The sequence below is a fragment of the Magallana gigas genome, chromosome 6 (assembly GCF_963853765.1).
Source record: "Magallana gigas chromosome 6, xbMagGiga1.1, whole genome shotgun sequence".
Taxonomy (NCBI): domain Eukaryota; kingdom Metazoa; phylum Mollusca; class Bivalvia; order Ostreida; family Ostreidae; genus Magallana; species Magallana gigas.
The window spans coordinates 41,113,622-41,140,594 of NC_088858.1; the positions used below are offsets into that span (position 1 = coordinate 41,113,622).

At 34.2% G+C, this 26,973-nt stretch overlaps 3 protein-coding genes across 3 annotated transcripts; all 3 read right to left on the reverse strand.

The window, feature by feature from the left end:
* Positions 1-4,663: 4,663 nt before the first annotated feature.
* LOC105339212 (uncharacterized) lies at positions 4,664-12,707 on the reverse strand. The gene is made up of 2 exons (XM_011444666.4): positions 12,138-12,707; positions 4,664-5,875 (listed from the first exon to the last, which is right to left on the reverse strand). The coding sequence occupies exons 1-2, from the start codon at positions 12,662-12,664 to the stop codon at positions 5,425-5,427; spliced, it is 978 nt and encodes a 325-aa protein (XP_011442968.3). The 5' UTR covers positions 12,665-12,707; the 3' UTR covers positions 4,664-5,424.
* Positions 12,708-14,810: 2,103 nt separating this feature from the next.
* LOC105339214 (uncharacterized) lies at positions 14,811-18,252 on the reverse strand. Its single transcript, XM_011444667.4, has 2 exons — positions 17,446-18,252; positions 14,811-16,520 (listed from the first exon to the last, which is right to left on the reverse strand). The coding sequence occupies exons 1-2, from the start codon at positions 17,970-17,972 to the stop codon at positions 16,076-16,078; spliced, it is 972 nt and encodes a 323-aa protein (XP_011442969.3). The 5' UTR covers positions 17,973-18,252; the 3' UTR covers positions 14,811-16,075.
* An 866-nt stretch (positions 18,253-19,118) lies between these two features.
* LOC105339215 (uncharacterized) lies at positions 19,119-21,521 on the reverse strand. The gene is made up of 2 exons (XM_011444668.4): positions 20,900-21,521; positions 19,119-20,770 (listed from the first exon to the last, which is right to left on the reverse strand). The coding sequence occupies exons 1-2, from the start codon at positions 21,472-21,474 to the stop codon at positions 20,314-20,316; spliced, it is 1,032 nt and encodes a 343-aa protein (XP_011442970.3). The 5' UTR covers positions 21,475-21,521; the 3' UTR covers positions 19,119-20,313.
* Positions 21,522-26,973: the final 5,452 nt, after the last annotated feature.

Genomic DNA, 26,973 nt, shown 5'->3' on the forward strand with positions numbered 1-26,973 from the left:
TATTCAACCCGTTTAGGTTTCATCTTTTACAGAGGACCGATACTCTGCTTGCAAAAATAATTGACAATGTACAATTTCTTGTTACCTGCCCCGTGATTGACATTATTATTTCTGTCATGGATTCTTTTAGCTTAATCCAAGGGACGGGCTATTCTGTTCTACCTTAGTTTCATAATTAGTAGATAAACCCGAAGCAATCCCAGAGAAGTGTTTTTTGTTATAAGATGTATGGTTTCAGGAGTAGTCAAAAAGCATTACTGAGAATGGATTACTATAATAACGAATTTTAGACCCTGTCTGTTTGTGAAAATTAATAGATGCTTTTGACATGATTTTAGCATGTAGGGTTCAAATTTGAATCGGGAGTAAATTACATGCCATTGTTTGACACCACTGTTTTAATAGGAATAATTATGATTGGGTATACCGGCGTGCTTTCTTTCACATTGATTCTCAGTTTTCTGAAAAAGTGAATTGAAGAGAAACTCTCGTGTGTATTCTTTATCAATTTCTGTGATTGTTAGTTGTTATACAGAGATTACGATAAAGAATTACTTTACTACTCAGGTATCCTCGGGAGATTTTGAATGGAAGTAACCAGGCTAACGACTGCTAGAATTGCGTCTGTTTAATCAGTTTGAAAACTGCACGAACACTGAACATGTTGAAATATCGTATAAAAGAAAAAAAAACCAAAACAAAACGTCAGCCTGGCAGGATTTTCTGTAAAAGCACGTAACTGATGTTCTGCATGACAAATAATAACGTCAAGTTTGAATAACGAGAGAAATTCTATGCAAAATTAAAAAAATAACACTGTGCCGCTGTAAAGAAGAATAATGACCCCCGTATAGAGTAATGAGCGGGGGTCATTTTTCGACGTAGAATAATGACCCCCCTTTCTGTAGATTTCAATAATTGGATTTTTCTAAAGAAAAAGGACCCAGGGGTTATTTTTCTTAATGTTAAACATGATGAGAAATGACCCCCGTAGAAAAATGACCCCCGCTGTTAACAAGAATAGAAATGGATTACCCCGTATCCAAGATATCTGACTTTGAAATTACTTGAATTTTCACACTGTTCAGCTGATTTTGAAGTTATAAACACCGAACTGGTAAAGAAATCGCTTTATATAGTTTTTCATATCCGTAGCAAACACACACAAACACACTTACAATGCCACAAATCGATTGTTAACAGTTACGTCTCTTCTCTCGTCGACATATGGCAGCGCTGCACTTGTTTAGAAATCTGCTGAACTATCATATAATACTTGATACATTACCATGAATAATTCTTAACAACAGCTTTATTTTTTGAAAACAATATTTGATTTTCAAAATTTATGCCCAGCTTGCTAAACTTTATTTTATCGCGATTTTACAATTGCATAGGCAAAAAATTGCTAGGTCTGCACGCGTGTGTTCCAAAATATTTGCAGGTGTTGCTACTGTTGCAAAGCCATTCCGTAATTTAAAAAAAAGAAACAAAAGAAAAACAAATTCATACACAATGAAGAAAATGTGTGTTAATTACGAACACTAATCATGAAAGAATAATTGTTGTAATAATATAAGCAATATTCATTTGGGAATGAATTGTCAATTGAAGAATGATATATATTTTCGTGAAAAAGACAAAGAAGGCAGGTAACGTAGGAATATGAATACTTCTTATGTTACATTTCTGGGGGAAAGTGATTTTTAAAAAAATCTTTTTGTGTTAGTTTTGTTTTCTTCTACGTAATACATATGCATCGATATTCTAAACATTTGTTCATTTTGTTGTTATGTTGTATAATTGTGATCATGAATAGACTTTATTTTTCGTTAGAGCAAATGTATGAAGAGTACCTGACTATAGTAACCTTTATATCCCCCTTGATTTTGATCACACGAACTTAGAAACACACGCGTTAAGTAGAGGAAGTTTCCTAATTAATATTTATAACAAGGGTCTGAGAGCTTCTATCATATCTAAATGTGTCCATTTAGCTCACTAGAACTTTGTCATTTTTTAAACTCTTCACAACGATATTCTGGTGAATGGTGGGTCGTGTTCTCCCTTTTCTTTAAAGTGTACATCAAACGAATTACGGGGCAGTGCAGGAGACCTTATTTCCAGGTCTCAAATTTGGGCTGAACGGTACCACCAGGTGGTTCCGAGGGGTTTATATCTACCTTGATTTTGATTACACGATCTTTACTGCCTTCGAAATTGTCAAAGCTCCTACAAACTATTGATGAATTAATCATCTTGATATTAATTAAAGTATGCCGATGATTAAGTAAAATATTTTTCTGTTCGAGTACTCTCAGTACTTTGACGATTTTCCTTACAGTCCGTTAGCTTCTACTGGCTTAATGGCTTAATGGCTGCTGTTAGTGGCTGATAACTTCAGCATGGTTATAATGCCTAACAATCCCAAAAAGAAAGTATTTTGTTGTTAATATTTACATTTTTCTTAACAAAATAATGAATTGATCATATGAAATTAAGTAAGTTATTGTCAATGTACATCAGTTTTGTATCATACCAGTCTTATACGGGAATTTAAGGCACCATTATATAAATAGTGCCTGTTTGGGAGGGTAACAGTCGATTTCGACTGTTATCCTCCCAAACAGGCACTATTTATTTTATTATACTGAATGTCATAGTTTTAAAGAAAACTTAACTGCTTTTCTATAGGAATGACTTGAATTTTTACGGCGAACAGTATGCGCATCATTTACGTGCATGTAACAATTCGTTATGTTACCCGTTGCCAACTGTGTTGCTAACGCTGAGGGTAATAGAACGGATTATCAACTGCATCTAAACCAATCAGATTTCAGTATTTAACATGAAAGTATAATTATAACATATTTTGTGCTGTTGTTGATTTTGCTCAGGTTGCTGAAGGTTTCGGCAAAACGCTTGACAATGTTCATGGTTCCTAATCAATAAGTTTATTGAGAAGATTGTGTTATTTTGAAAATACAATAATCTTTCATGTAAACTGGAACTTTGATAATATTAGAGGAATTTGCTTGTGATTATTCATTTTCATGATTATGTATAATTTTAAAATAATGCTTGTATGTTACATACATGTATAACAAATATCTATAGATAGAGGTAATACACAGCTAATGTCACTCATAGGAATTTCATGTGAGAAGGATTTACGTAATTACCACTTGAAGTTGAAAATAAATTCGCCTTATTTTTCATGAGATCGTTAAGTACAATGATTTTACACAAAATTAATAATAACTATCTTTTTTACTCACATACATACAGTATGTGCTTAGATGAAATTATCCCCACGCCCCAACTAACGTGATATCATGTGACAATTTGTAAGAAAAAAAATACATCCCGGGCTGTGATGTGGCTTACTACAGTGTATTATAATTCTATAAAAGTTCACCCCATCTCAGAGAAACTTCACTATATAAATAGTGCCTGTTTGGGAGGGTAACAGTTGAAATTGACACCCCGAGGAAACCATTGTCAACCGACGCGAAGCGGAGGTTGACAATGGTTTTCGAGGGATGTCAATTTCAACTGTTATCCTCCCACACAGGCACTATTTATTTTATTATACTGAATGTCTTAATTTTAGAGAATTTTTATATTGCTTTTATATAGAAATGACGTGAATTCTACGCCGAACCGTACGCGCATAATTTATGCGCATGTAACTATTCATTGTGTTACCCGTTGCTAAGTTTGTTGCTAACGCTGAGGGTAATAGAACGGATTATCAACTGCGTCTAAACCAATCAGATTTCAGTATTTAACATGAAAATATAATAAAATCTATTGCTAACTGATCGAGTACAACTTTATAAGGAATTAACAAATAAGGCGATGACTTCCAGCAATATAGTTTAATACTGATAAGATCAGTTCTGTACGATTTTGTACAACAAAACAAGAATATGGCATATTAAAATCACAAATAAGAATTTTTTTCAACTAACAGACAATGGTTATAAAAATGTGAATCGGTAAAATAATGCGTATGGTTTTTTGTGGGTTTTTTTTATGCAGGGTGTAGTGGTATTGGGGGGGGGGGGGGGGTTCAGGGTCAGTCCATCTAACTAAAAATGAAAAACATGTCAGATCGAATTCCTTTTTGACGATTATACAGGCACGTAGCATCGTTTTTGAAAGTGGGGGGGGCCAGACCCATCCAAAAAATCTTGACAAGCAAAAAAAAAAAAAAAAAAAAACAAGGGGGAAATTTAAAGTTTCCACAAAATCTTCAAAATCCTAATCCGTGGGGGGGGGGGGGGTACCTTCAATTTGACTACTCATTTCCTAATTTTCATATCAATTTTTTACTACCTTCCAAAAAAGTGGGGGGGCCAACTCCATTATAATTCATTTTTTTATATGTAAATTTTAAAAAATTTTTTGCTGCGAGAAAAAGGGGGGGGGGGGCAGGCCCCCCCTGGCCCCCCCCCCCCCCTGATGCTACGTGCCTGCCGATAAACCTGTAATGAAAATTTATCGATTGTTCTGTTGGTGATTTGTTTCTACGCAGCATTGAGATAGTATGAAATTTAAAAAAAAAAAACCCATAACCCCCCCCCCCCCCCCAAAAAAAAAAACAAAAACAAAAAAAACAAAACAGATATATAACAAAAAAAAAACCAAACAACCCAAAACAAATTAAATTCAAACATTATAAAGTCCTCATAAAATTCGTATTGTTTTTTTTTTCTGATATGAGTTCGGTTTCTAGTACAGTAAATGTAAGGGCACCTTATGTAGCAATAAAACTTCATTTCAAAATAAGTAATTTCTTCGAATTCCATATACAGGACGAAACCAGTGTTACAAAAAAAATAACTAAATGTTTTCTATATTAGAATAAATAAATTTAATATTATTTCTAATATCAGGCGATCAAATTTACCTCTTATAATGAAATAAGAGTAAATACAGAATATCCACGTTGCAGCAAGCTAATTTTGGCTCGGTTTGATATTTGACATATCAAATTGGGACTGAAGAATTCATTGAATATCGAAACAGACTTGTCTATCATTCAATTTTTCATGTACGAAAATTGTCAACTTCAGTTGCTTTTAAGTTTTATTAAATCAGGATATTCGTGGTATAGCCCGCTCCATTAGTTTTAGCTCGGAAACTAATTTGAAACACATGTAAATGATTTTAGGAGCAATTCATGCTATTTTAAGTTGTCTAATTTCCAGACATAATTAAATGAAAATGGATTTTTCAAAGATTTTCTGATGACGCCAGTCCAAACCAAACCAAGCCGAAACTCAGCCGACAACTAGGCTGTAAATATATATAAAAAATCGCATGGTCTTTTCTTCAAGATACAACAGTGTACGAACTGGAGCACACAGCATCCCCCAAATGCCAACTTCAGAACCATTTTATTTTAATTCCGCCAGACTACCCAGTTTCAGGTTTCTCAATCCTTGGTAGATTGGATTGTACCGTACAGTCTGCAGTCGGATTGACTGTCTTCAAAGATCTTTTCCTGATGATGATAAAGACAACCAGATTCAGTATCCCTCCAATGTTTGAGAAAGTCGTGACTAAATGGAAAACCACCGTCGGAACTCCATCTGGATTAACAAAGGCCCAGACTCCGTACACGGCCATCGCCCACCACTGAACAATGAATGCCAGAACGAACAACGACATCGAACGCACGGCACTATGATTGGCTGCCATTGTTCTGGACTGCTGCCCAATGCTTTTGCGCAGGCGTCTGGTTTCTACCGAGAGCTTCCGGTATATAAGGATGTAGAGCGTGGTATTAATCAGCAAAATGATGCAGAGAGGGACGGTGGTAAACAGGAAGTTGGTCGTGTTTCCGGTCACTCCGTCAAAGTAACAACTACAAAAAGAAAAATCTATGTAAAAGATTTAAAGATTTTGTTAAATTCAAAAAATGTTAATATCAGTTGTGATGTGATGTATTGTTGACCAGATCAATTTGCCATCCAAAATCCCCAACCAAAAATAGAGCGTAAAATTAAATAATTATTACTAACTTAAAGGCTAATTTCAGGAGTATTTTTCTTCATTTGATTCTAAATCAAATCCTAAATAGTGGGTCATGGTTTATATCAATTGATTTATTGCCTCCAAATTGACTTTTACCATTGACCAGTTAAAGCTGACATGAATTCATAAATACGCATTACTTCCCTTTTATCTCCGACTAACGCCATATTAGTTGTCGATTTCTATTGTTCTGCTCATCGCTACACACACCCTATATATAATATAAGGCCGAGAGCCCTCGTCATGCTTCACCCCATTCAGGAATTTCACACACCCGAACACGTTACCTTGGACGAAAAGACTTGTAAAAACGCGTTTTGAACAAAAATAATATGACAATATTCAGTGGCAAGATATATCCAATAAACGACGAAACAAGACAGACTGAAATCCAGGCGCAGATACATCAGAAGTTCCTCGATAATTGTAGACCGTTTTCCTGTGTATGTTATAACATCGCACATGCGCAAACCACACACTGTGGCAGATAGAGCAATGTCAATTATCGCATGGATTTTATAAACGGGGAGTTTTTGTAGGAACGGATAGAAACGTTGTTACTTTCTTGGATTTACTATCATTTATCTACTGTGTTGGATGTAGTGTCGCCGGGGTTTTCAAGAAGATGCAGACATTATGCACTCTGTATGAACGACACACGTGTTCGATGTGCATGCGAAGTAAGGCAGCACTATCTGTGCAAAATAATACAGATACCTTGGACATCAAAGAATAAATATACTTTGTATTTCATTGATTGTTGTTTTCTTTATTCTTTATTACTACATTTTACTACATGCACAATGTGTAGTTCATGCATTTAGAAGTCCGTGCAACGTGAATGCCTCGATCGGAAAGCAACCGACCGTAACTTTCTCAACCGGTATATATACCCCAGTGGCAGTAGAGGAGCGATCGAAACTAATATGGCGACCTAATCCTTTTATGAATTCATGTCAGCTTTAATCAACGACAATCCGAAACACTCTACGTCTTTAGTTAGCCAATACCAGCTGTGGCTTAGCACTAAGCATATGATTTAGCAGAGAGAGAGAGAGAGAGAGAGAGAGAGAGAGAGAGAGAGATTTTTAAAAATACGTTTTTGCCCTAACATATTCATTTTTTAAGCATGAAATGAAGAAAACGAATTTTTATTCGTTGACAGGAGAGAGAAAGAAAGAGAGAGTCAATCTTTTTAATTTTTTTTTATTTTACTATGATAATATACATTGCTTCTTCTCTGATTGTACGAAAGCAATAAATTAGGAAACTCATTGTTTATTCATTGACCTTGGTGTTTTGTTGATCAAAACTTTGACTTGAAAGGTACAAGTGAATTTTGTGAATATATCTATTAGTATCAAATATCAAAATATTGATATGATACCATTACTAGTACACCTGCCAACTCATCTATTTTTCATTATTGTTTATAACATTTTACTTCAAAAGAGAATTTCCTAATTACAAATGCATATACCTATTGAAAATTTTCATACTAGTATGGTTGCATTCAATTGTGGAATTACAAAAATTGACCAGGAATTGATTACGTTAAGACAATTGGAGATGTCTCGTTATTTGAATACTGTAGACTGTACCATAACGCCATTTATGATATTATTGTAACGTTTTTCTATAGATAATTAGCGAGATATTATTCACATAAAAACAAACACATAGAGAGTCTAATTATAAATAATCGAAATGGGATTCTGATATTCTTGAGTTTTCATGGGCATTTTGAACCTTGGTGTTACTAGTCATTGTGTTGGATTTTCCAGGATACAAGCTTTAATTAAATTTTTCGAGTACCTGCAGTTTTGATTGTACATACAGAATAGCTAATTTCAAAGATGGATTACTCTAATGAAACATGTTAGCCGCCCGAGAAAACTCATTAAATAACTCTTATCTATCAGAAGGTTTTCTTCGTGAATTTCTCCGAAAATAAGTGAATTAATTAGGAACATGCATTTTATAACACCAGAAAACTGAATCTATCAGGATATTATGATAGTCTATCAAATCCGATTCCAATATCAAGATTGAGTCGTAAATCAGAGAGATGTACAATGTACAATCAGAACGCCACCACAAAACACGCCAAGTATAAATCAAAAACCAGAACGAAGAACTTGTACCAACTTTATGAATGGAAGTCACGTTAAGTCAATGTTTAAAATTTCACATGTGAATGATTTAACATTTCTGGCGAATTAAACAATAAACAGTCCTAAGGACTTAGAGGTATAAAAGTATTAGATGTTGATTATAACCAGACAAAACACGTAATTGAAATTGTTGAAATGTTATATGTATTTATTATTAGTGTTAAAACTCATTTCAATCTAAAGCTTAAAAGTCACGCAATATACACTATTTCGTTACCTTTACACATTTTTCATACCACCAACATTGATCGCAGGTAACTCGTGGTTTCCTTCACACGACCCCCGCTTCTAATCATTTTTAGGTTGTCTGTTCAACGTTTTCAGTGAAGTCTTTTTTATTTATTTTCACCAAGAAACTTTTAACTTATCTAATACTGAGACGCTCAACATGAACGTTTTTATTTGGACTTGAAATTAAAACCGTTACCTAGCAACCCTAAAGGTTGTTTGCGCGATCCAGTACTCATATGTACATATGTAGTGGCCTTTATGCTGAGAGTATTATGTATTGCAGTTATGCTAATCATGCTAAACATGCATTAGTGTATTTCCCAGCGAGATAACTATTTTCAATAGACGTCTAAAATCGTTTGCTAGTACAGAAGTCAATCTTAAGGTTCTGTATGTCTTCATCCCATTTTGACGATTTTAAACAAAAAAACAGTAATCTACAAGTGAAGCTTCATTATAATCAGAATTTAAATTTCGTTGGTTACTCATATTTTTTAACTCGGAAATTGATAGGTCTAACGGAAATTGTAATGTGAAAAACTCAACCGGAAGTTCTCGGAACACCTTGCACAATTTTTCCACATACAATGTACTTTCATATCGCTTCCAATGCAAAATCGACGTATTCTTCAACCTGACAAGATAGAAGTATGGTGTTCCGATGGGGCCACTTCGACCTTCGCACTTTCGCTTTTAGGTCGAAGATGCGAGAGTGCGAAGTTGCGAAGGCGAAAGTGCGAGAGTGCGACGGCGAAGGAGCGAAAGTGCGAAGATGCGACGGCGAAGCGCGAAAATGCGATGGCGAAAGTGCGAAGATGCGAAGGCGAAGGAGCGATATTACTATCGCCCCTTCGCCTTCGAAACTTCGCAGTTTCGCCTTCGCCTTTTTAGATAGCATTCAGAAAGTCGGTCGATTACATAGAATTTGATGCAGGCAATGTACACGCCATGCAAGGTTTTCCGATTAATCCATGATATTATTGGTACGCATGCGCTAGGCCATTGTGCTTACTATGAATGTTTATGTAAATGTGACATATGTTTACCAGTGCTGGCTATGCCTAATCATTATACCGTATATTCCACATAAAATTTAATGTCCGCCATAATGTATACATATGAGACTCCTGTCACTTACCAGCTGTCTTTTATCGTGGATCAAACACAGTAACATTCTAATTTCATTATGCGACACTCCTTGCTCATGTATGGCAGGCACGTAGAATCGTTTTTGAAAGTGGGGGGGGGGGGGGATGGGGGGGGGGGCAGACTCATCCAAAAAATCTTGACAAGCAAAAAAAAAAAAAAAAAAAAAAAAAGGAAATAAGACTTTCCCAAAATCTTCAAAATCCTAAGGGGGGGGGGGGGGGGGGGGCTGGCGTAGTATATAACTTCAATTTCAATCCTTATTTCCTTATTTTCATATCAATTTTTACATCCTCCAAAAAAAGTGGGGGGGCCAACTCCATGATAATTCAATTTTTTATATGTAAATTTTTAAAAATTAGTTGCTGCGAGAAAAAGTGGGGGGGGGGGGGGGGGGCTGCCCCCCCCCCCCTGATGCTACGTGCCTGTATGGATCTAGAGGGGGAGAGGGTTCCCCCCCAGAAAATTCAATATTAATAACTTCACACATGTAGTAAAGGGGGAGAGAGGGTCCGGATCCCCCCCCCCCGAAAAATTTAATTTTTATTAATTATATATAATAAAATCTCCAAAATATGTCTCGGAACCCCCCCCCCCCCGACAAATATTATTATCCATCAACCCCCCCTTAGAAAAAGTTATGGATCTGCGCAGGCTGTTGAAAATAACTTCTAAGAAATTCATCGTCTGCCTCAGATGTCCTTTTATACAGCTAAAATTGTCTTTAAACGATAGAGAGCTCCACAATTATGAAAAAGCGAAGGCGAAAGCGCAAAGATGCGCAGGCGAGAGTGCGAAGTTGCGATGGCGAAGGAGCGATAGTAGTATCGCTTCTTCGCCTTCGCAACTTCGCACTTTCGCCTTCGCATCTCACGCTTCGCCGTCGCATCTTCGCACTTTCGCTCCTTCGCCGTCGCACCTTCGCACTTTCGCCTTTGCACTCTCGCACCTCGACCTAAAGGCGAAAGTGCGAAGGTCGAAGTGGCCCAATCGGAACACCATATAGAAGGGGCATTCCTAAAGAAGAAATCTTCGGGTTTGTTCATGCTAGTGAGCAAATATCGTAATGGCATATAGCTTCATCTTGTGAATTAATTTTCAATCTATGTGCACGCTTTTCCTTGACGACTGTTCACTTTCAAACCAGGAATATGAAATATAGAATACAGAACAGAGTGTATTCCGAAAGTGTAATTAAGACCGATCATCAACGAGTTTTCCTCGATCCTTCCGGTTTCTGACATAATGTAGGAAAATGATCAAGTTATGAAATAATGCAGATGTTTTTAGATGTATGCGTAAGCATGATAACGATTTTTTGACATTGTTTCTTCACGAATGTGTTAAGGAACTAATTATAATAGATTGATAATTATCTATGAGAACATAGATAGAGAGAAAATAATTTAACGAGTTGGCCCCCGAAGTCGGCAGGTGACTTGGCGTAGGTTTCCGACGATGTATCGCAGAACATAGGAGAAACTTAGTTAAAATTATCGATAATTTAGCGCATCTTGTTTGATTAGAAAAAGGTATAATCAGACTTTTGTATCTAAATTGTTAGGTATGATTCTTGGAAGAATGATAATATATTATAATTTAAAAGTTCTTCATCTGTAATACAACACCCAAAGTCCGGTCATATTAATTTGACACCTTAGCTTTAGTTGATTGACAGAATCCCTCCAATTTGATTACATATGTAAAGGAACCTATTTACCTTCATTAAAAAATTCCTTAATAAAAAAAAGGATGGTCCCTGAAGTAATAATAATATTTCTAAAGGATATGCAGAATTTCCTACCGAAATAAAATTACTTTATATATATGGGGATTGAAATTCCGGTAAGATTTGAAAAAAAAAATATTGTATAAATTTAAAAAATTCAGTGTAAAAATAATCATTTTCTTTATAGGGAAATTCAAATTTTATTTCTGTAAAAATACTTGTTTCTTATAGGAAATATTCCTATTATGATAGAATTTTCTATCTTTACATAATTAAATACGTGTCTTTCTTCCTTGGTAATTCATACTTTTCCCCACAAGATTTTTAATTAATAAAGTTTATATCTCACCTCTCAGGTGCGACACAATGAAGACATAAAATTGATAATAAATTTACTCTCTAGGCAATGCTCTATCATATGCAGAAATGGTCTTTACGAAAACTGACAGTAATATGCTACCATGGCATGTACAAATTATAGAGAAGCAATATTTCAACTTAAAAACCCCAAAAATAGTCGAAAGGTATTGTTGGGATCGAACTCCCATATGAAAATACCATTCAAGGGTATTTATTTAGGTAGTTCAAACTAAATATCCAACAACTTCCAATTTCAGGATTCCGGGATATACAGGTTACTAGTAAATGAACAATAAATGACTAAACTTTATGCAATTAATTTCGATAAAACTTATAGTAAATCTGATGGTTATTAATCACCATTAAATATACACAACCAAAAAGTTATTTCACATGTATAAACATTACAATGCTACAGTATGAATTTTGATTGTATAAGTATGATGACTTACAATGACCCATTGGGACCCAACTGTTTTAACAACGCCGCAGTTGCTGCTCCAACCAGAGGTATTCCGAAGGTCCAGCTTAACAGTCGGTAGTCCTTTGTACCAAAGTTAAGGTTACGGTTGAAGTACATGAGTAGGAACGCATTGATGGCTACAATATTCACCATCAAATTCTGGGCCGTGATAAATTCGGCCAACATCAGCCCGTAAAACTGACAGAGCGGCTTCGGATACACGTGGTCTCGCGTGACCAGTATATGGAAGTGGTCCGTAAAGTGTGCCAGATTGAAGGAACCGTCACAAATAGCCAGATAAACCACGAAACGTTCACTTTTTGTCCATTTGAAAAATGTCCGAATATTTCTAGCCTTGTAAGATAAAACCAGAACAATGACAGCTGATACAAAGCTGGCTGTAATGCAGAGAAGGGCAGGGATGTGAAGGGAGTAGAAGAGATAGGTGTCCGCCCCGTACACAGGGAGATCGTATCCGTCATGTTTGTCCCCGGCTGACATGTTCGCCTTTGGCATGGCGTTAAAGTCTCCGTGATAACATGCGTGCAACCATTTGACGCTAGGGAGAACATTCCCTTTTTTATACTGATCTTTTGCTATTGATTTTAACTTCAAGTTTTCGCAGTACACGGATACATACTATACTAATGGCAAACATGTGATGATTTCTCTTTTCAATGCATTTAAGCAATTCAAACCAATAACGCCTATAACTAAAAAGCGCAGTCATTGACACCACGAAAAGTATGTGTATATAATGTCACAAATTTTGAAGCAGCATTAGGTATTTTCAAAGTATGCACACGAGACTCGGTGTTTGACCGGGCAGATTTTTTTTTTATTAAATATTAAAAAATGAATATATTTGATGAATATGCTTAAATTTAGCTTATTTATTATACATGTAACAACTGAAAAGCTGTCAATGTGACAGCAAACCGGGTTTTTGTGAACTGTATCCACAATCCATGTCAACCCGTATCCAGTGAAATGGATAAGGTGAAAGGGTACCCTATATGCAATATTTTACCAAAAAATGATTAAGTTCAAAAGCTGGTATTTTTTTCATAAATAATAAGAAATCAAAATCATAGCAATATGCACACCTCTGATATATGTACAATTGATCTGCAAAAGAACAACTTCTTATCTTGAAAACTGTAGGAGGAGTTATCTGTACAATGAGGGTACCCTTTTGGCAGCCGCCCGCCCGCCCGCCATTTTCACCATTTTAATATAACCGGATTTTTCCGTTGGAAAACCCGGTTAAAAAGGTTTGGAGCAAGCTTGATACCCTGAGGTTTTTGGTTAGAATTTTAAAGTACAGTCTTGCATAAGTGAAAAATATTCTGGAAAGAACGTAAAGCAACAAATGGTTTATAAATGTTTATAATATATGCATTCCTTAGCGTTACCAACACACCAACACACTTGGCAACGGGCAACACAACGAATTGTTACCTGCGCGTGAATTATGCGCGTACAGTTCGCCGTAGAATTCACGTCAGTCCTATATAAGAGCATTAAAGTTTTCTTTAAAATGAAGACATTCATTAACATAAAATAAATAGTGCCTGTTTGGAAGTGTAGCAGTTGAAATTGACACCACTCGAAAACCATTGTCAACCTCCGCTTCGCCTCTGTTGACAATGGTTTTCTCGGGATGTCCATTTCAAATATTATCCTCAAAGCATGCACTATTTATACAATAGTGCTAAGATGATTTAATAATGTACTAAATTATAACCAGGCAATTTCCCGCGCAAGCGCGTGAATTAACACTACACCTTTGAATGATACAATGCTTAATATGTAGAACCATACTAATTTGTTGTTCAATTTTGTATATATACATGTATTGTGTCAAAATTTTTTCGTAATTTCTTTTTTAACATGTTCTTTAAAATTAAAAAAAAACAGCATTGGATATTTAGAGGAGCGGACATGGATGAAAAATATAAACTAAAATGGATAATATATACATGTACGTGTTGCAGATGACTGGAAAAAAAATAGCAAACGTTTTAATTTAATTTCAAACACGTGAGTCGGTATTTTGTGCGTCGTATTCCTGAATTTTGTTCTTAAGCTCAAATTTCACTATAATTTTTGCTACTCTTCCAAATAAGAATTTTAGAGAAAAGACTGTTTTGAAGAAAAAAATTGTCCTTCCCCATTCAACTTCCCCGATTTATGCATACATCATTTATTAATATCTGGACGTACATCACAAAATATGTTCATTGTTTATAGATTAATGTTTAAGGTTTACTACCAATCTGTCGAGTTAAAAAATGTATGAATTAAAAAAACCCGCTTGTGTATGCATATTTTAAACCAAAGTTGTCAAATATAAAATATCTGCCCAATGGTTAACACGGCCTTTATTTTTACGCTATGACGTTAATTAGTCTAACCGCGTTCCTCAGCACCTGTTCTGAAAAGTTCTTTTCATCAAAACTAAAATCGCATCAAATTAATCCATTTTATTTATAATTTATTTGATAACCCTAGATTGCCGATCCAAGGTATCAGCCTGCGATTCATGACGTACTGTCAACCCGCGTCCTTGGTTACCTCGTTTTGGAAAGTTCTGTCCGATTTTCTCACCAGAGGTCGTGCTTCGCAAGCGTCTTCTAATCAAAACTAAAATCGCGCATTAAAGAAACGAATTGACTCATTTTATTAATTCAACATTTGTCAAATCTTAATTTCTATATATACCCTAAATAAGTTCCCGGTAAATATATTCACTCTTTACATAATCATTCATTATTATTTCATCGCAAGTATATACTGTTTGATGTAAACTCCCACTGACTTGGATCCGCCAAAGCGTGTCCACCACCTTACTCTCATTTTTTCCTATTTCGGACTTGTTTAATGAGAATGACAGTAGGTTTTCAAATTATTTTCGATAATGATTTTTCAAATAGAATGCAATCATAGCTTACGGACATGATATAACACGTGGTGAAATTATAACAATGGTATGAACAGTTACTCCGGTGCTGGCGTTTCGTAATTTATTGGCGAAAAGTCTTATTATAATCTATAAGTATAAATAAGGCTAATGATCTAACCAAAAACATAAACAAAAAATATATGTACAACTTGTTCAATAATGAATAACATGTGATTGGTCTAAAAATGTCTTAAAGAATTTGGCAAGGAAATTTTTTATCATGTTATACATGTACATAGTTTTGTGTTTGTACACAAAATTCGTGTTTAATGCTTAACTTTTCTTTTGATATTGAAAATCGTAAAGGAGTAATAAAACAAGAATGTCTGATCCATTCCTCGCGAAGATGGCTGTCCTTATATCCGAGTCTGGAGAGTGGAACTCCTGTTCTTATGTATCCTGTTTTCATATGACAGTTTCCTAAAAAGTTAAAATTACATGTATGTGTGCAACAAACACGTAAAAAACATTTTCTCTGAGACAGGTAACTATTTTTTAAAATTAAAAATTCATTATCAAAATCCACACTGTGACGTATTTGCTTCTCTCAGACCTCTTAACCTCTAAAAATTGGCAACATGAATCCTCCTTCTAAAATGGATTTAGTTGAGATAGCGAGGGACACACTAGGGGAATCCCCTGGACATATCCGGGCACAGGGTCACGCAAACCTAGGGTAATCCTCAAGTGGATTCTTTTTCTTCAGAGAATATTCACTTGTCCTATATCAAGGAATACTCTTGTTATTGTACATAACGTGTTAAAGTCCTACATAACTGATATGTAAAATGGAGAGTTGTGGGTGCATTCATGACTTAGTTTTTATGTATAAGGAATTGTCAAATCAACTAAATGTATACTAGTCGTCGTCAACACATAAACTGTTGCAAAACTGCGTAATAAAAATATCAGATACATTAAGTTTCATACATATACAGGTATATTACATTAATACAAATGCGTTAAGAACCGGGCACTGATTCTTGTCCATTACAATTTTGGCGAGAAATGTCAGTGGGGGGTTTAAATGTATGTAAACGCCGCTTGATGTAGATATACACAAGGAAATTCAAAAGTCCGCCAATGTTCGAAAATGTTGTTACCAGGTGATAAATAGTGGCCGGCACTGCCGCCGGGTCAATGAAAGTCCACAGACCGTATACCGCCATTGCCCACCATTGAATCAAAAACACCAAAACGAAGACGGACATTGCGCGCGCAGCCGCGTGTCTCATTTCGGTGATTAATGCCTGCTTGCCTAATGTTTTCTTTATATCTTTCTCTTTCTTGTATATTTCTCTAAGGGTAACTCCATATAGAATGGAGTTGAGTAGGAGAATGATTGTAAGAGGTACAGTTGTGAAGAGGAAATTCGAGATAGTTCCTTTTACTCCGTCAAAATAGCAACTGAAAAGGAAAAAATAATTAAGTCAAAAAATTGAAGACTATTTTTTTTTTACACATCATGTAGACGAATAACTAAACACTTATATTTAGTCAATGTATATAAATATGTTTCTCCCTTTTAAATCCGATACAATATTGCAGTATTGGAACATTTCTTAAAATCCCAATTGTGCTACTAGATTTTGTAACTACAAATATATTTCTTCCGTAGATTTTCCCATTTACAGCAAAGAAAACATATAAATATACAGTATGTGTCTAAAATGTCTTTAAAGGGGCGTGGTCACTATTTTGGTCAAATTTTAATTTTTCTCTTTTTATTATTAACAATGCTTTAGGGATGCATTTCTAATGATGAAATGTTTGAGAGTCAGTCGTAGAATTAAAAGCAAGATACAGAGCTCCCAATTCTTTATATGTAAACAAGGCTTGTGCCCTCATTTTGTTTACAAAGGTTCAATATACCGGAATTTTTTTTTCAAGCTGATTTTTTCATAGTCTTATTCATTTTCAGCATAAATGAACATGTCCTAACGTCAAACACATTCATTTTAGGTCTAAAACTTGAAGTTTCACTTCAACATGCAAAATGTAAACAAAAGCTTTGTTTACAATGGAAAGAATTGTAAGCTCTGTAGCTGGCCCATACCTCAACGAATGACACTCAAATTTTGATTGACTATTAAAAATGCCTTACTGAAGCATTGTAAACATTAAATTCGGAAAAATAATCGTTGACCAAAATCCTGACTATGCCCCTTTAATTCTATTTTCATTTTAATCAAAACAAACGGGTGTTTCAAAACGGAAAACGACTTTATTTGATTCTTTTATTGCAGTGCATATAATGTCAATCCTGCAATAGAAAACATTATGAAAATTGTTCCGTGACTTGCATTTTAAGGCAATCACAGTTAATACTTACAATGATCCGTTTGGCCCCAGTTGTCCAGCCAGTGCGGCTATTGTTGCGCACACAAATGGTGCCCCGAAAGTCCATAACAACAGACGATAGTCCTTCAATCCGAACTTGATCTGTCTGCCGATAAAAATAAGTACAAAAGCATTCACAGCAATGACGTTCACCATCAGATTCTGGGCCGAGATGAAAACAGCTAACATAAAACCATAGAACTGACACAGTTCTTTAGGATACACATGGTCTTCTGTAATCAGAATGTGGAGATGGTCCATGCTGTGTGCCATATTGAAGGCTGCGTCACATACTGCTAGATACACCACCAATCGCTCGCTCTTGGACCACGAGAAAAAAGTCTTGAATGACTTTTGCCGGAAACTGAGCACTATGGTCAAGATGGCTGAAGCAAAACTTAGAAAAATGCATATGAGAGCGGGAATGTGGAGGGAGTAAAAGTGCCCTTGATGGAGTCCGTACACAGGCAGATCGTATCCGTCTTTTATCTCTGGCGCAGTAGCAGTTTCGTTACCCATTACTAACAGTTTAAGAAACTATCATTAACAGGTATCGCGAAGTTTAGTACAAATACAAGCGATGAGCATCCTAGCATTCAATATGAACTTTTCTCGCAGTTAATTCCGGAAGTGAATAACTCTGTTACCCCCCATATGGATATAGGTCACCTTTTTTGAAATCTTATCTAAATACAGATGTTGTCCTTCTACAAATTTAAGTTATCAAATACCAACCTTCGCAAACAAACTTTTTTTAAGTATTGCTTTTCACTCAAAGGAATGTCTTTTGTATTATCAGCAATACATTTTAATTTTTATGAGAAAATGATTGTCCGTATGACCCAAAGATGTAGATTTAAATTTTTTTCTTATCTTGATCTCGGTTCGATCGACGCGTATTGTTCATAAATATCTTTGTTATAGTAAGATACATGTACTTTTAATTTGTCACAACTTATGTCGTTCTTTTATGTTATTTGACTACAACATATTTTGGTCAGAAAGAGATAATACAAACATCAAAAGAATAAGTAAAAACTTTAAATTTACATGGACCCTTTTAATGCATACATGCTGTGCCAAACCGTTTGTTTTTAACAAGAAGCATGCTAACAAAATCTCTTGACAACTCTTTGTTTTATCCAATTTTCATCAAATCGGAATAAATACACTATAACTATCGCCAATGTTGAAACTTGTTCACTGGATATAGAATTCTGTATCCTTTATTTTACCTGTGGCATTGCAGTGTAATCAAAGGGTACATGCAGTCTAATCAATTACATATACTAGTATTATCTGATTGATTTTTAATAAGAAACTAGGCACATGTATTACACTGAACATTTGCTTTATGTTTCTTGTAATTTTGAGTTAAAGTGCATATTTTAAAATTAATGTTATGTTGTAAAGTTCGAATTTAATGGGTGGATGTAAATACAAAGTGTACATTGTCATGTTGTCAAACCAGTAAATTAAAAAGTTTAAAACATGACACTCAAGTACATTTTGGGCATTGAAGATGATCTTGAGGTGTTAAAAACTTTCTAAACTAAATGTATCTTATGATGAGATAAGACCAGTTAACATTTTGCGTTATACATAAGTATGCAAATATTTCATTACATATCGATTTATTCTACTTAAGAAACAAAAATGCTCCAATTCAAAATTGATAAACAAATTTACTTTAAATGATCTCATTCATCTCAAAACAAAAAGTAAATAAGGCAGATTCATAAATTATCAAACAGGAAATAAGAGATATATGTAATCTAAAAGCATCGCATTAAAATAAAGGAAAGGTGAAAGCTAAAGATCACAAGGTAAACAGGTTTGTCAATACCAATTTCGCTATTATATAGGGAGTGACATATTTTTTCCCTATACACCATGACAATGAATATCGTAATTGCGACTTCTTAAATTTGGCATATCTGACGAATTTGAATGAATAAACAACCTCCATTTGAATGAAAAATTATGAGATCATGTACATACTTGGTATATACATTGTAAAGACATGTTACTCGTATCTGTTGAATTAAGAGATATTCGTTACTGAAAGCATTGATAATACTTTATCCATAATAATAATAGTAATTAAAAATGCCAATGTACCTTACAATGCACTAGTATCCTGCACAAACAGAAAACACAAACATCACCGATGGTGATTAATACATATGTACATATAATTATATATTTGATGTTTTTTTTTTCAAAACTTGATTGCCGGCTGGAGAAATACCTTAAGTTACTTAAAGTTAACCTAATTCCTCTAGTTCCTGTTGTGGTTTGGCAAGAAAGAATGATTTGTATTTACAATAGCTGTAGGACCTAAATACCCGGTATTTAAAAGACGACATAGAATTCTCACTTTATTGTTGCATGATAGGAAAACCAATCCAGTTTTAATTCAGCGAAATTCAAGAAAGATTGTTATTATAGCAATATGAGCTGCAATTTTCATGTTGAAATTTTTTTTTACGAATATGTTATTTTCTACTAAAATGAAAAAAATATCATGGTTTTTAGATAGTTTTTAGCCATATTTTTGTGTGAAAAGGCTGTTAAGAAGCCTTAATTGGAGCATAATTGAATTATTGTCATCCTGTACAGAAATTGATTTGCTATATATTCCTTAGAAGAAAAATCTTTCGTTTGACAAAAAGAAATGATTTTTTCAAACTCATATTGCTTTTAAGCAAAGGTTTTAAGCTCCACAGAACTAAATTAATATACTTTCTCTGTTAAATGTAGATTTACATTTCATACTAATGTATGATTACATAGGCGTAAAATATACATCAATTTTAATTTAAAACTAGAGAATCAAACATAATGACCCCTAAACATGCTACAAGTCAGTATGGCTCGTCTCTTTCATCCCAGATCTCTTGGTGCTATGACTTTGATCAGACGATGCAGAACCTTGGTATTGCACTCTCTTTCTGATCAGGAGATACACTCCGAGATTGACAATTCCGCCCACGTTTGAGAATGTGGTCACAGTATGGTGAATGGCGGGAGGCACGCTACCTGGGTTTGCGAACACCCAGATTCCGAACAGAGCCATGGCCCACCACTGAAAGATGAACGCCAGAACAAACAACGACATGGCGCGGACTGCCGCGTGCTTCATTTTCGAACCAGATGACTGTTTTCCGAGAGACAGTTTCAAGTGTTTTTCAATGGATCGGAGTTTTGCCCAAGTAATCACGTACAGTGTTGCATTTACAATCAGAATGACAGACAGGGGAAGTGTGGTTAGTAAAAATTGGGCCAATTCACCATTTACACCGTCGAAGAAACAACTGAAAATTATACAAAAAATTGTCAACAATAAACAGGAATAATTCATGTAATTGCTTGATACTGTATTATCATTTTCAGACGAAATCAAAAGCTACATATATAAATCGTGTTAAATGATCAAAACTTACAATGAACCATTTGGACCAAACTGCTTGGCTGCTAGCGCAATCATGGATAAAAGGAAAGGAAATCCGAAGATCCACAAAAGTAAACGCCAATCTCGTTTTCCGAATTTCAACTGTTTATTGAAAATCATCAGTGTAAAAGCGTTCACTGCAACGATGTTAACCATGAAGGTTTGAGCCATGATAAATTCCAGCAGCATGACTCCGTAGAACTGGCAAAGCGAGGCTGGGTAAACGTGACTTTTTGTTGTGGCAATGTGAAGATGATCCATACTGTGCGCAACGTTAAAAGCGCCATCACAAATCGCCATGTACACAATGAATCTTTCGCTTTTTGTCCAGTCAAAGAAAGCACGTCTCGGAATTTTTCTGAAACTCAGCGTTATTGTCAGAATAGCCGAGATCAGACTCAGGAAGATGCATGTTAAGGCTGGAACGTGCAGGGAGTAGAATCGCCCCGTGTCCAGACCGTACACTGGGAGATCGTACCCGTCCCTCAGATCGGGGGGACCGAGGGTAGAACTGGGGGTAAAATTGCTGGTAGAAATTTGGCTTGTATTAGCGATGTCCAATTCCATCTTGATCAGTTGACGTCGAGGAAGAAAATTATCACTCAAACAGATACTTCCTTGCTTGATCTAGTTATATTTTTAGATTTTAAACGTGATTTAACCTTATTTTACCTTACGGTTGTAAAATTATAGATACACGGAAATTAAGATACTAGTATTATTGTAGATATAAAAAAAATATTATTTTTAGATTAAAAAATGATTTTAAAAAATCATTCAAACATTTTCACACAAATCCATTCAAATTATTTAAATTGTTACACTGTACCATTGTCATGATAATAATTCAATTACATTTGTAATAACAAATGCATGACACACCACGTATGTATAACAAACACAAAATTTAAGTGACCATTTTCAGTCACATAGCATCGATTTTAATTTGAAAGTACATGTAGGAGAGGAGCTAGATCTACCCAATTCTTGACAAGCAAAAATAAAACCTTCTGTATGGGATACTTTTAACAAAATGTCTGATTTTCCGATTCTAAGAGCCTAAAATTGAATTAATTTGGTTTAGGAAGCTGAAAGCTTCCTTATTAAGCTACAATGTAGTCTGAACCGAATGATTTATATATTCATTGTAAGAAACTTGGTCCGGCGTTTATCATTGCCGTAGGCATTAACAGTACAAACATACCACAAAGTAACTAAACCTGAGCCAGAGTGGGACAAGAGCGGAAAGCATGGAAATATAATTTTGTCCTCGAACAAAGTGAACAGAAATATGTAATTCAACGCTTTTAGGAATGTATGGCATTGGAGTGTGTTTCTCTATATTCTTCACGTAATGAAAACTGATACTTTTATCAAAACTATTAGTATTAGCACATACATTTATCTCAAAGTAAAGTACATTCCAATTGGAAACTAACGTAATTCTCAAAGTTCAAATATTTGTCTAAAAATCATTGAGTGTTCATCATTTTTGAGATACATGTACTTTGTAAGAATAATATATGTACTTTTGATCAAACCTATTAATAAATTTTTGCGTGACAGTTGCGCAATGAGGGTAGAATGAACAATTTGTACCATTGACCTTTTCTTTTGATAAAAATTGATTATTTCTTTAATGCTAACACGTACTGTATGTGTAATTGCGCCTGATGAAAGAAAGTCATTTAAAGTTCGTAAATCTCAATCCCTCTTTAAAAATCAAGGAGTTTCTATTTCCTGTATCACTGGTGCATTCCTTTTCTCGCTCGTGTTTTATTCTCTTCAGGTAATAACGACAAACGTTAAGGTCATGAAATAAATACCAGGATTATGTAATAATATTTTCCAACTCTAACGTAAAGTAATATTTTAAGGGAAGTTCTGGCCAAAATAATTGTTCTCAACTTTAACTAGCAATTTACTGATCATGGATATTGAATATAAAATTTTGTTTCGGTTGTGAGAAGGAAATCGAAATTAAATAAATGGATCTTGAATAGTGACCAGTATTCAGCTGGTGAGAAAAATATTGACTTGTATGGGGTTTTTTTAATGTGATAGAAAAAAAAAAATTTGAACAAAAATTAAGTTCAATAGCCGGCCTTAGAAAAAAGAGGAAGTGTTTGATATTGTTTATTTCATAAAAGTTATATAATGCTTTGTGTTTCACCATTAAGAATGTCTCAAAACGCACTTAAACTGTATATGATCATGTATATCTACTGTACCAGTACATATTCCTCTTCCTTGTTTCAAGTCCTACTCAAACCTTTTGCGAAACTTTTATCTTCTTTAGCTTTCTGTTATTTGTTGCACACATTTATAACTGATATATCAATAAATCTGAATTTATATTGGTTAAACCATTCATAGGGTAAATCCCATAGACAAAAGGTCAAGAAGTACATACATTTTATATAATATCTTCTTTGTTTCCTGTTTACAAACATAAACTTACATTTGAATCTTTGATATGCGTATTTTTCTTTTGTTAAAATCAAGAATTAGATATCGACCGTAAGCTTTATTGGCCATGCTAATTTCATCAAAGACACCTTAAAGAAAGCGGAAAAGTTTATAATGTAAAAGTCGTGTTTTCCTGATGAATCCAAGGGAAATATAGCAATCACTTTACCCGGCAGCCCTATAAAACCACAGGGTCAATAGTGAAAGTTAAAAGCTTGAGTGGTGTGTTCGGACGGACAGCGTCAGGCCGCGAATCGTAACTGTTCTGTGTGTGTTTTAATACTTTTCGTGTTCACTTTGAATGCACGGAGTGAGTATAAACAGAGACAATTGGAGGAAAAAAACCCCCAAAATTGAAGGACAAAAATATCACAATCACACTCTTTTGTGATCGTGTACAGAGACGGGGATAGCTGTTGTTCATTTCCTTGTCACAATTGCTAATAATTACAACAAAAAATGACTCAAATGCATAGTCAAAATTCTCATTAGTTGTTGGTTTGTTGCAAAGTGTAATCGGTTCTGTAGGCACGTAGAGAGCTAATACGGATATTTATATGGGGTCCTTGAGAAATGAAAATTGTGTGAGGAGAAGTTAGTAGTCTCTTCTCTTCTGTACGCTCGATTAGTTTTAGTTTATTTCCTGAGTTTTACAAAATAAACATGCTCTGAAAAAAACCCTTGAAACTACGCAGAGGTAAAAGAACTTATAAAAGAAAAAAACAACAATATTTTATTAGGTTTGTGACTGTCTGAAGAAATTTGTCGGGTTTGGTAACGTTTATGGACGTTAACGTTTTCGGTAGGCTGTCAGTAACAATGGCCGAACCGTAAGCCAAATTTAGACCATGTTATATACATTTTTTGTACACATTCTCCATAAACGATGTAGCATTATAACATGCAGTTGACATCATCGCTAACGACAATAGTTTTTCACATTACCATATTCTGTGGAATAAGTGGAAAATTTTTCTATAGGTAAACGTCTTTCATGTTTGTTTAAATAAATGCCTTCTAAGCTCTCTTAAAAAGAGAGATAATTCTTATAAAAATCAAAGCCGTAAGAATTTTTTAAAGACCTTCTGTATAACAAATGCCATTTTGTTCATTCAATCTCTTTTATATATGTACATGTATAGTATGACCCCTCCAAAATCGAGCGCTCAAAGGAGTGTCTTTTAATAATTAACAATTTATAATTTTGACTCATTGACAATTAAAAATTGTTAATTAGTAAAAGACAGGAGTCGTATGAAATTCCTCATAAAAAATGTATAGAATATCATTTAATATTTAATATTTAGAAATTAAAATCGTAAAAATCGTAGTATAGTCTGTAGTATTAGTACCCTGATGTATAATCAGGTTTTACACACCAGTAAACCAATAAGTCCTCTTGAGGGGGAATTCAAACTTCAACTGATAAATCATTAAAATATTCTTTTTTACAAAATACTACATTGCTACAATTTATGATAGTATAGAAACATCATGGTTAAGGGAAGATTCTAACTGTTGAAAGATTGACCCCTGGAAGATTTATAACAACAAGGCCCTGTAATAATTAGGACGTTTTAGAGACACGTCGACTGTCTGCTACATTTAGGAAACCTTCAGAGTTTTATCCTGAACTCTCGAATTAGATACTATTTCAAGTTTTATTCATAACATTCCTGTTTTACAGAAATATGCAAAGCAGACTAATCTCTTCAGTTTATTAACATCAAATGGTGGTTTAAAAACATCTTTAGAATACGAGGTCATAGGTAAAAGCAATTTTGTTGAACCCTATTGTTACTTCACATAACGATGTTTTTTTTTAATTTAACCTCCATAGATACAATTTTCCTATAAGGAAATACATTCCTTTATATGACCCAATTATTGTTCCCCTGGATAACGTTTAAACAAACTTGAAACATAAGAGGAAGTTAACTTTTGTAGCAAAATGTTTACTGATTTCAATTTTATTAGCCTTATTTACATGTTTTCTAAGGTAATATTTTGACACAAAAAGGATGTTGCAAACATTGAAAGCAGGAAATAAGCTGGCACAAGTGTAGGATTCTACTAATATAAAAAAAAATCACATTGCATAATTAATCCCGACAACTGAAATATGAAGTCTTCTCAGCTGTATTACACGGGCTTTATACGATATCTACTATAAAAGAAATCAAAACAAGACATTTTTGCCCCTCCGAGTTTTCTGACTTTTTCCATGATAGTTATTTCTTAAGAGTTGAAAACATTACGATTCCAATTTTACGGTAAAAATAACGAAAAATCATATCCCTTCCACTGTAAACATTGAAGACTTTTCTTCTTTTTATACACGAGTAGTGGTTTGAAAAGTGTTTATTTTCTATTAATTTTCATATTTCTAAAATAAATAATTATATGTTGTTTACATGAATCTGATTTAAGAAATATTCATGAAGTAAAGAGTCAAGTACACCATGGGTCTAGAGTTGCAGTGGTGATTGGGGAACATGTCCTCAAGCATATGTAGTCAATTCTTTTTTTACTGATTGAAAGACTGACATTTTAATGACAGAATCAAACAAAATATTCAGTTGGATGATATTTTTCTTTATAAAGTTCAAAAAGTTTAATTATCATTGTTAAAATAAATACGACTCTTAAAATAATATTTTCAATGTAAGAACCAGCTAGTCCATTTTTACATGTACATAAATAATTAGAACACGCACTTCATGAAAAAAAATCAATGAAAAAAATAATCAATCAAACGACGTAAAACATTATAGATATGAAAGAATGATCTTATCTATAAAAATGATTTAATAAATTGATAAATTAATTCTAATAAAGCTTAAAATTGTCAATTTTTTTTTGGATGAAACATACCAATATCGGATATATTTTGCTAACATAACCATCTACATGCGTTCCAATACTTTTTAAATCAGCATATTTAAAATTACGAAGCGATTATATGACAAACATATGTACATGTATTTCTATGGTGAATCGTTTTAATTGAGATTTTTTTGACGTATTTTCCAAAATCAGAAAAAGTACATTAAATATTTTGTCAATATCTCTTATAATGTTTTGATGTCAAACAGTACATCATTTAAAAAAACCCCCAAAAATCCTATTTCAATAACAAAAGCAACCAAAACAAACTATAACAGTAATCCATACTCGGTAATGACATTTATACTAGTATATTTAAATAATAGACTCGAATTTTTGGGCTTTGATACCGAGAAATCAGAAGAGTACTTTCTTTTGTTTTATATATTTTAAACATCATTGGTACTTGAAGATTACCAATTTGTTTTTATTTTTTCTCAATCAAACTTCGCTAATTAATAATTAACGAAAATTCCTTTTAAAAAATCCGGAAATCATCTAAATTTTTTGGATTTTACAATCTTGCGCATGCGCATTACATTCACGCTAGCACGACCTCTGGTGAGAGAATGGCTTAATCACGGGAGACTTTTTAGTTTATATTTCCACAATATCACATTTAAATGGACAAACTGAAAAAACGATATAACAAAAACGTGGTTTGTTATGAATAATCTGTTATTTTCAATGCAACTTCATCAATTTTCTCCA

What these genes read in the sequence shown, in the direction of transcription:
- LOC105339212 (XM_011444666.4), bottom strand. Translation starts at nt 12,664, where the DNA reads ATGCCAAAGGCGAACATGTCAGCCGGGGACAAACATGACGGATACGAT. An exon ending in TTGGGTCCCAATGGGTCATT is followed by an intron (nt 5,876 to 12,137) that starts GTAAGTCATCAT and finishes TTCTTTTTGTAG; the next exon opens with TTGTTACTTTGACGGAGTGA.
- LOC105339214 (XM_011444667.4), bottom strand. Translation starts at nt 17,972, where the DNA reads ATGGGTAACGAAACTGCTACTGCGCCAGAGATAAAAGACGGATACGAT. An exon ending in CTGGGGCCAAACGGATCATT is followed by an intron (nt 16,521 to 17,445) that starts GTAAGTATTAAC and finishes TTTCCTTTTCAG; the next exon opens with TTGCTATTTTGACGGAGTAA.
- LOC105339215 (XM_011444668.4), bottom strand. Translation starts at nt 21,474, where the DNA reads ATGGAATTGGACATCGCTAATACAAGCCAAATTTCTACCAGCAATTTT. An exon ending in TTTGGTCCAAATGGTTCATT is followed by an intron (nt 20,771 to 20,899) that starts GTAAGTTTTGAT and finishes TATAATTTTCAG; the next exon opens with TTGTTTCTTCGACGGTGTAA.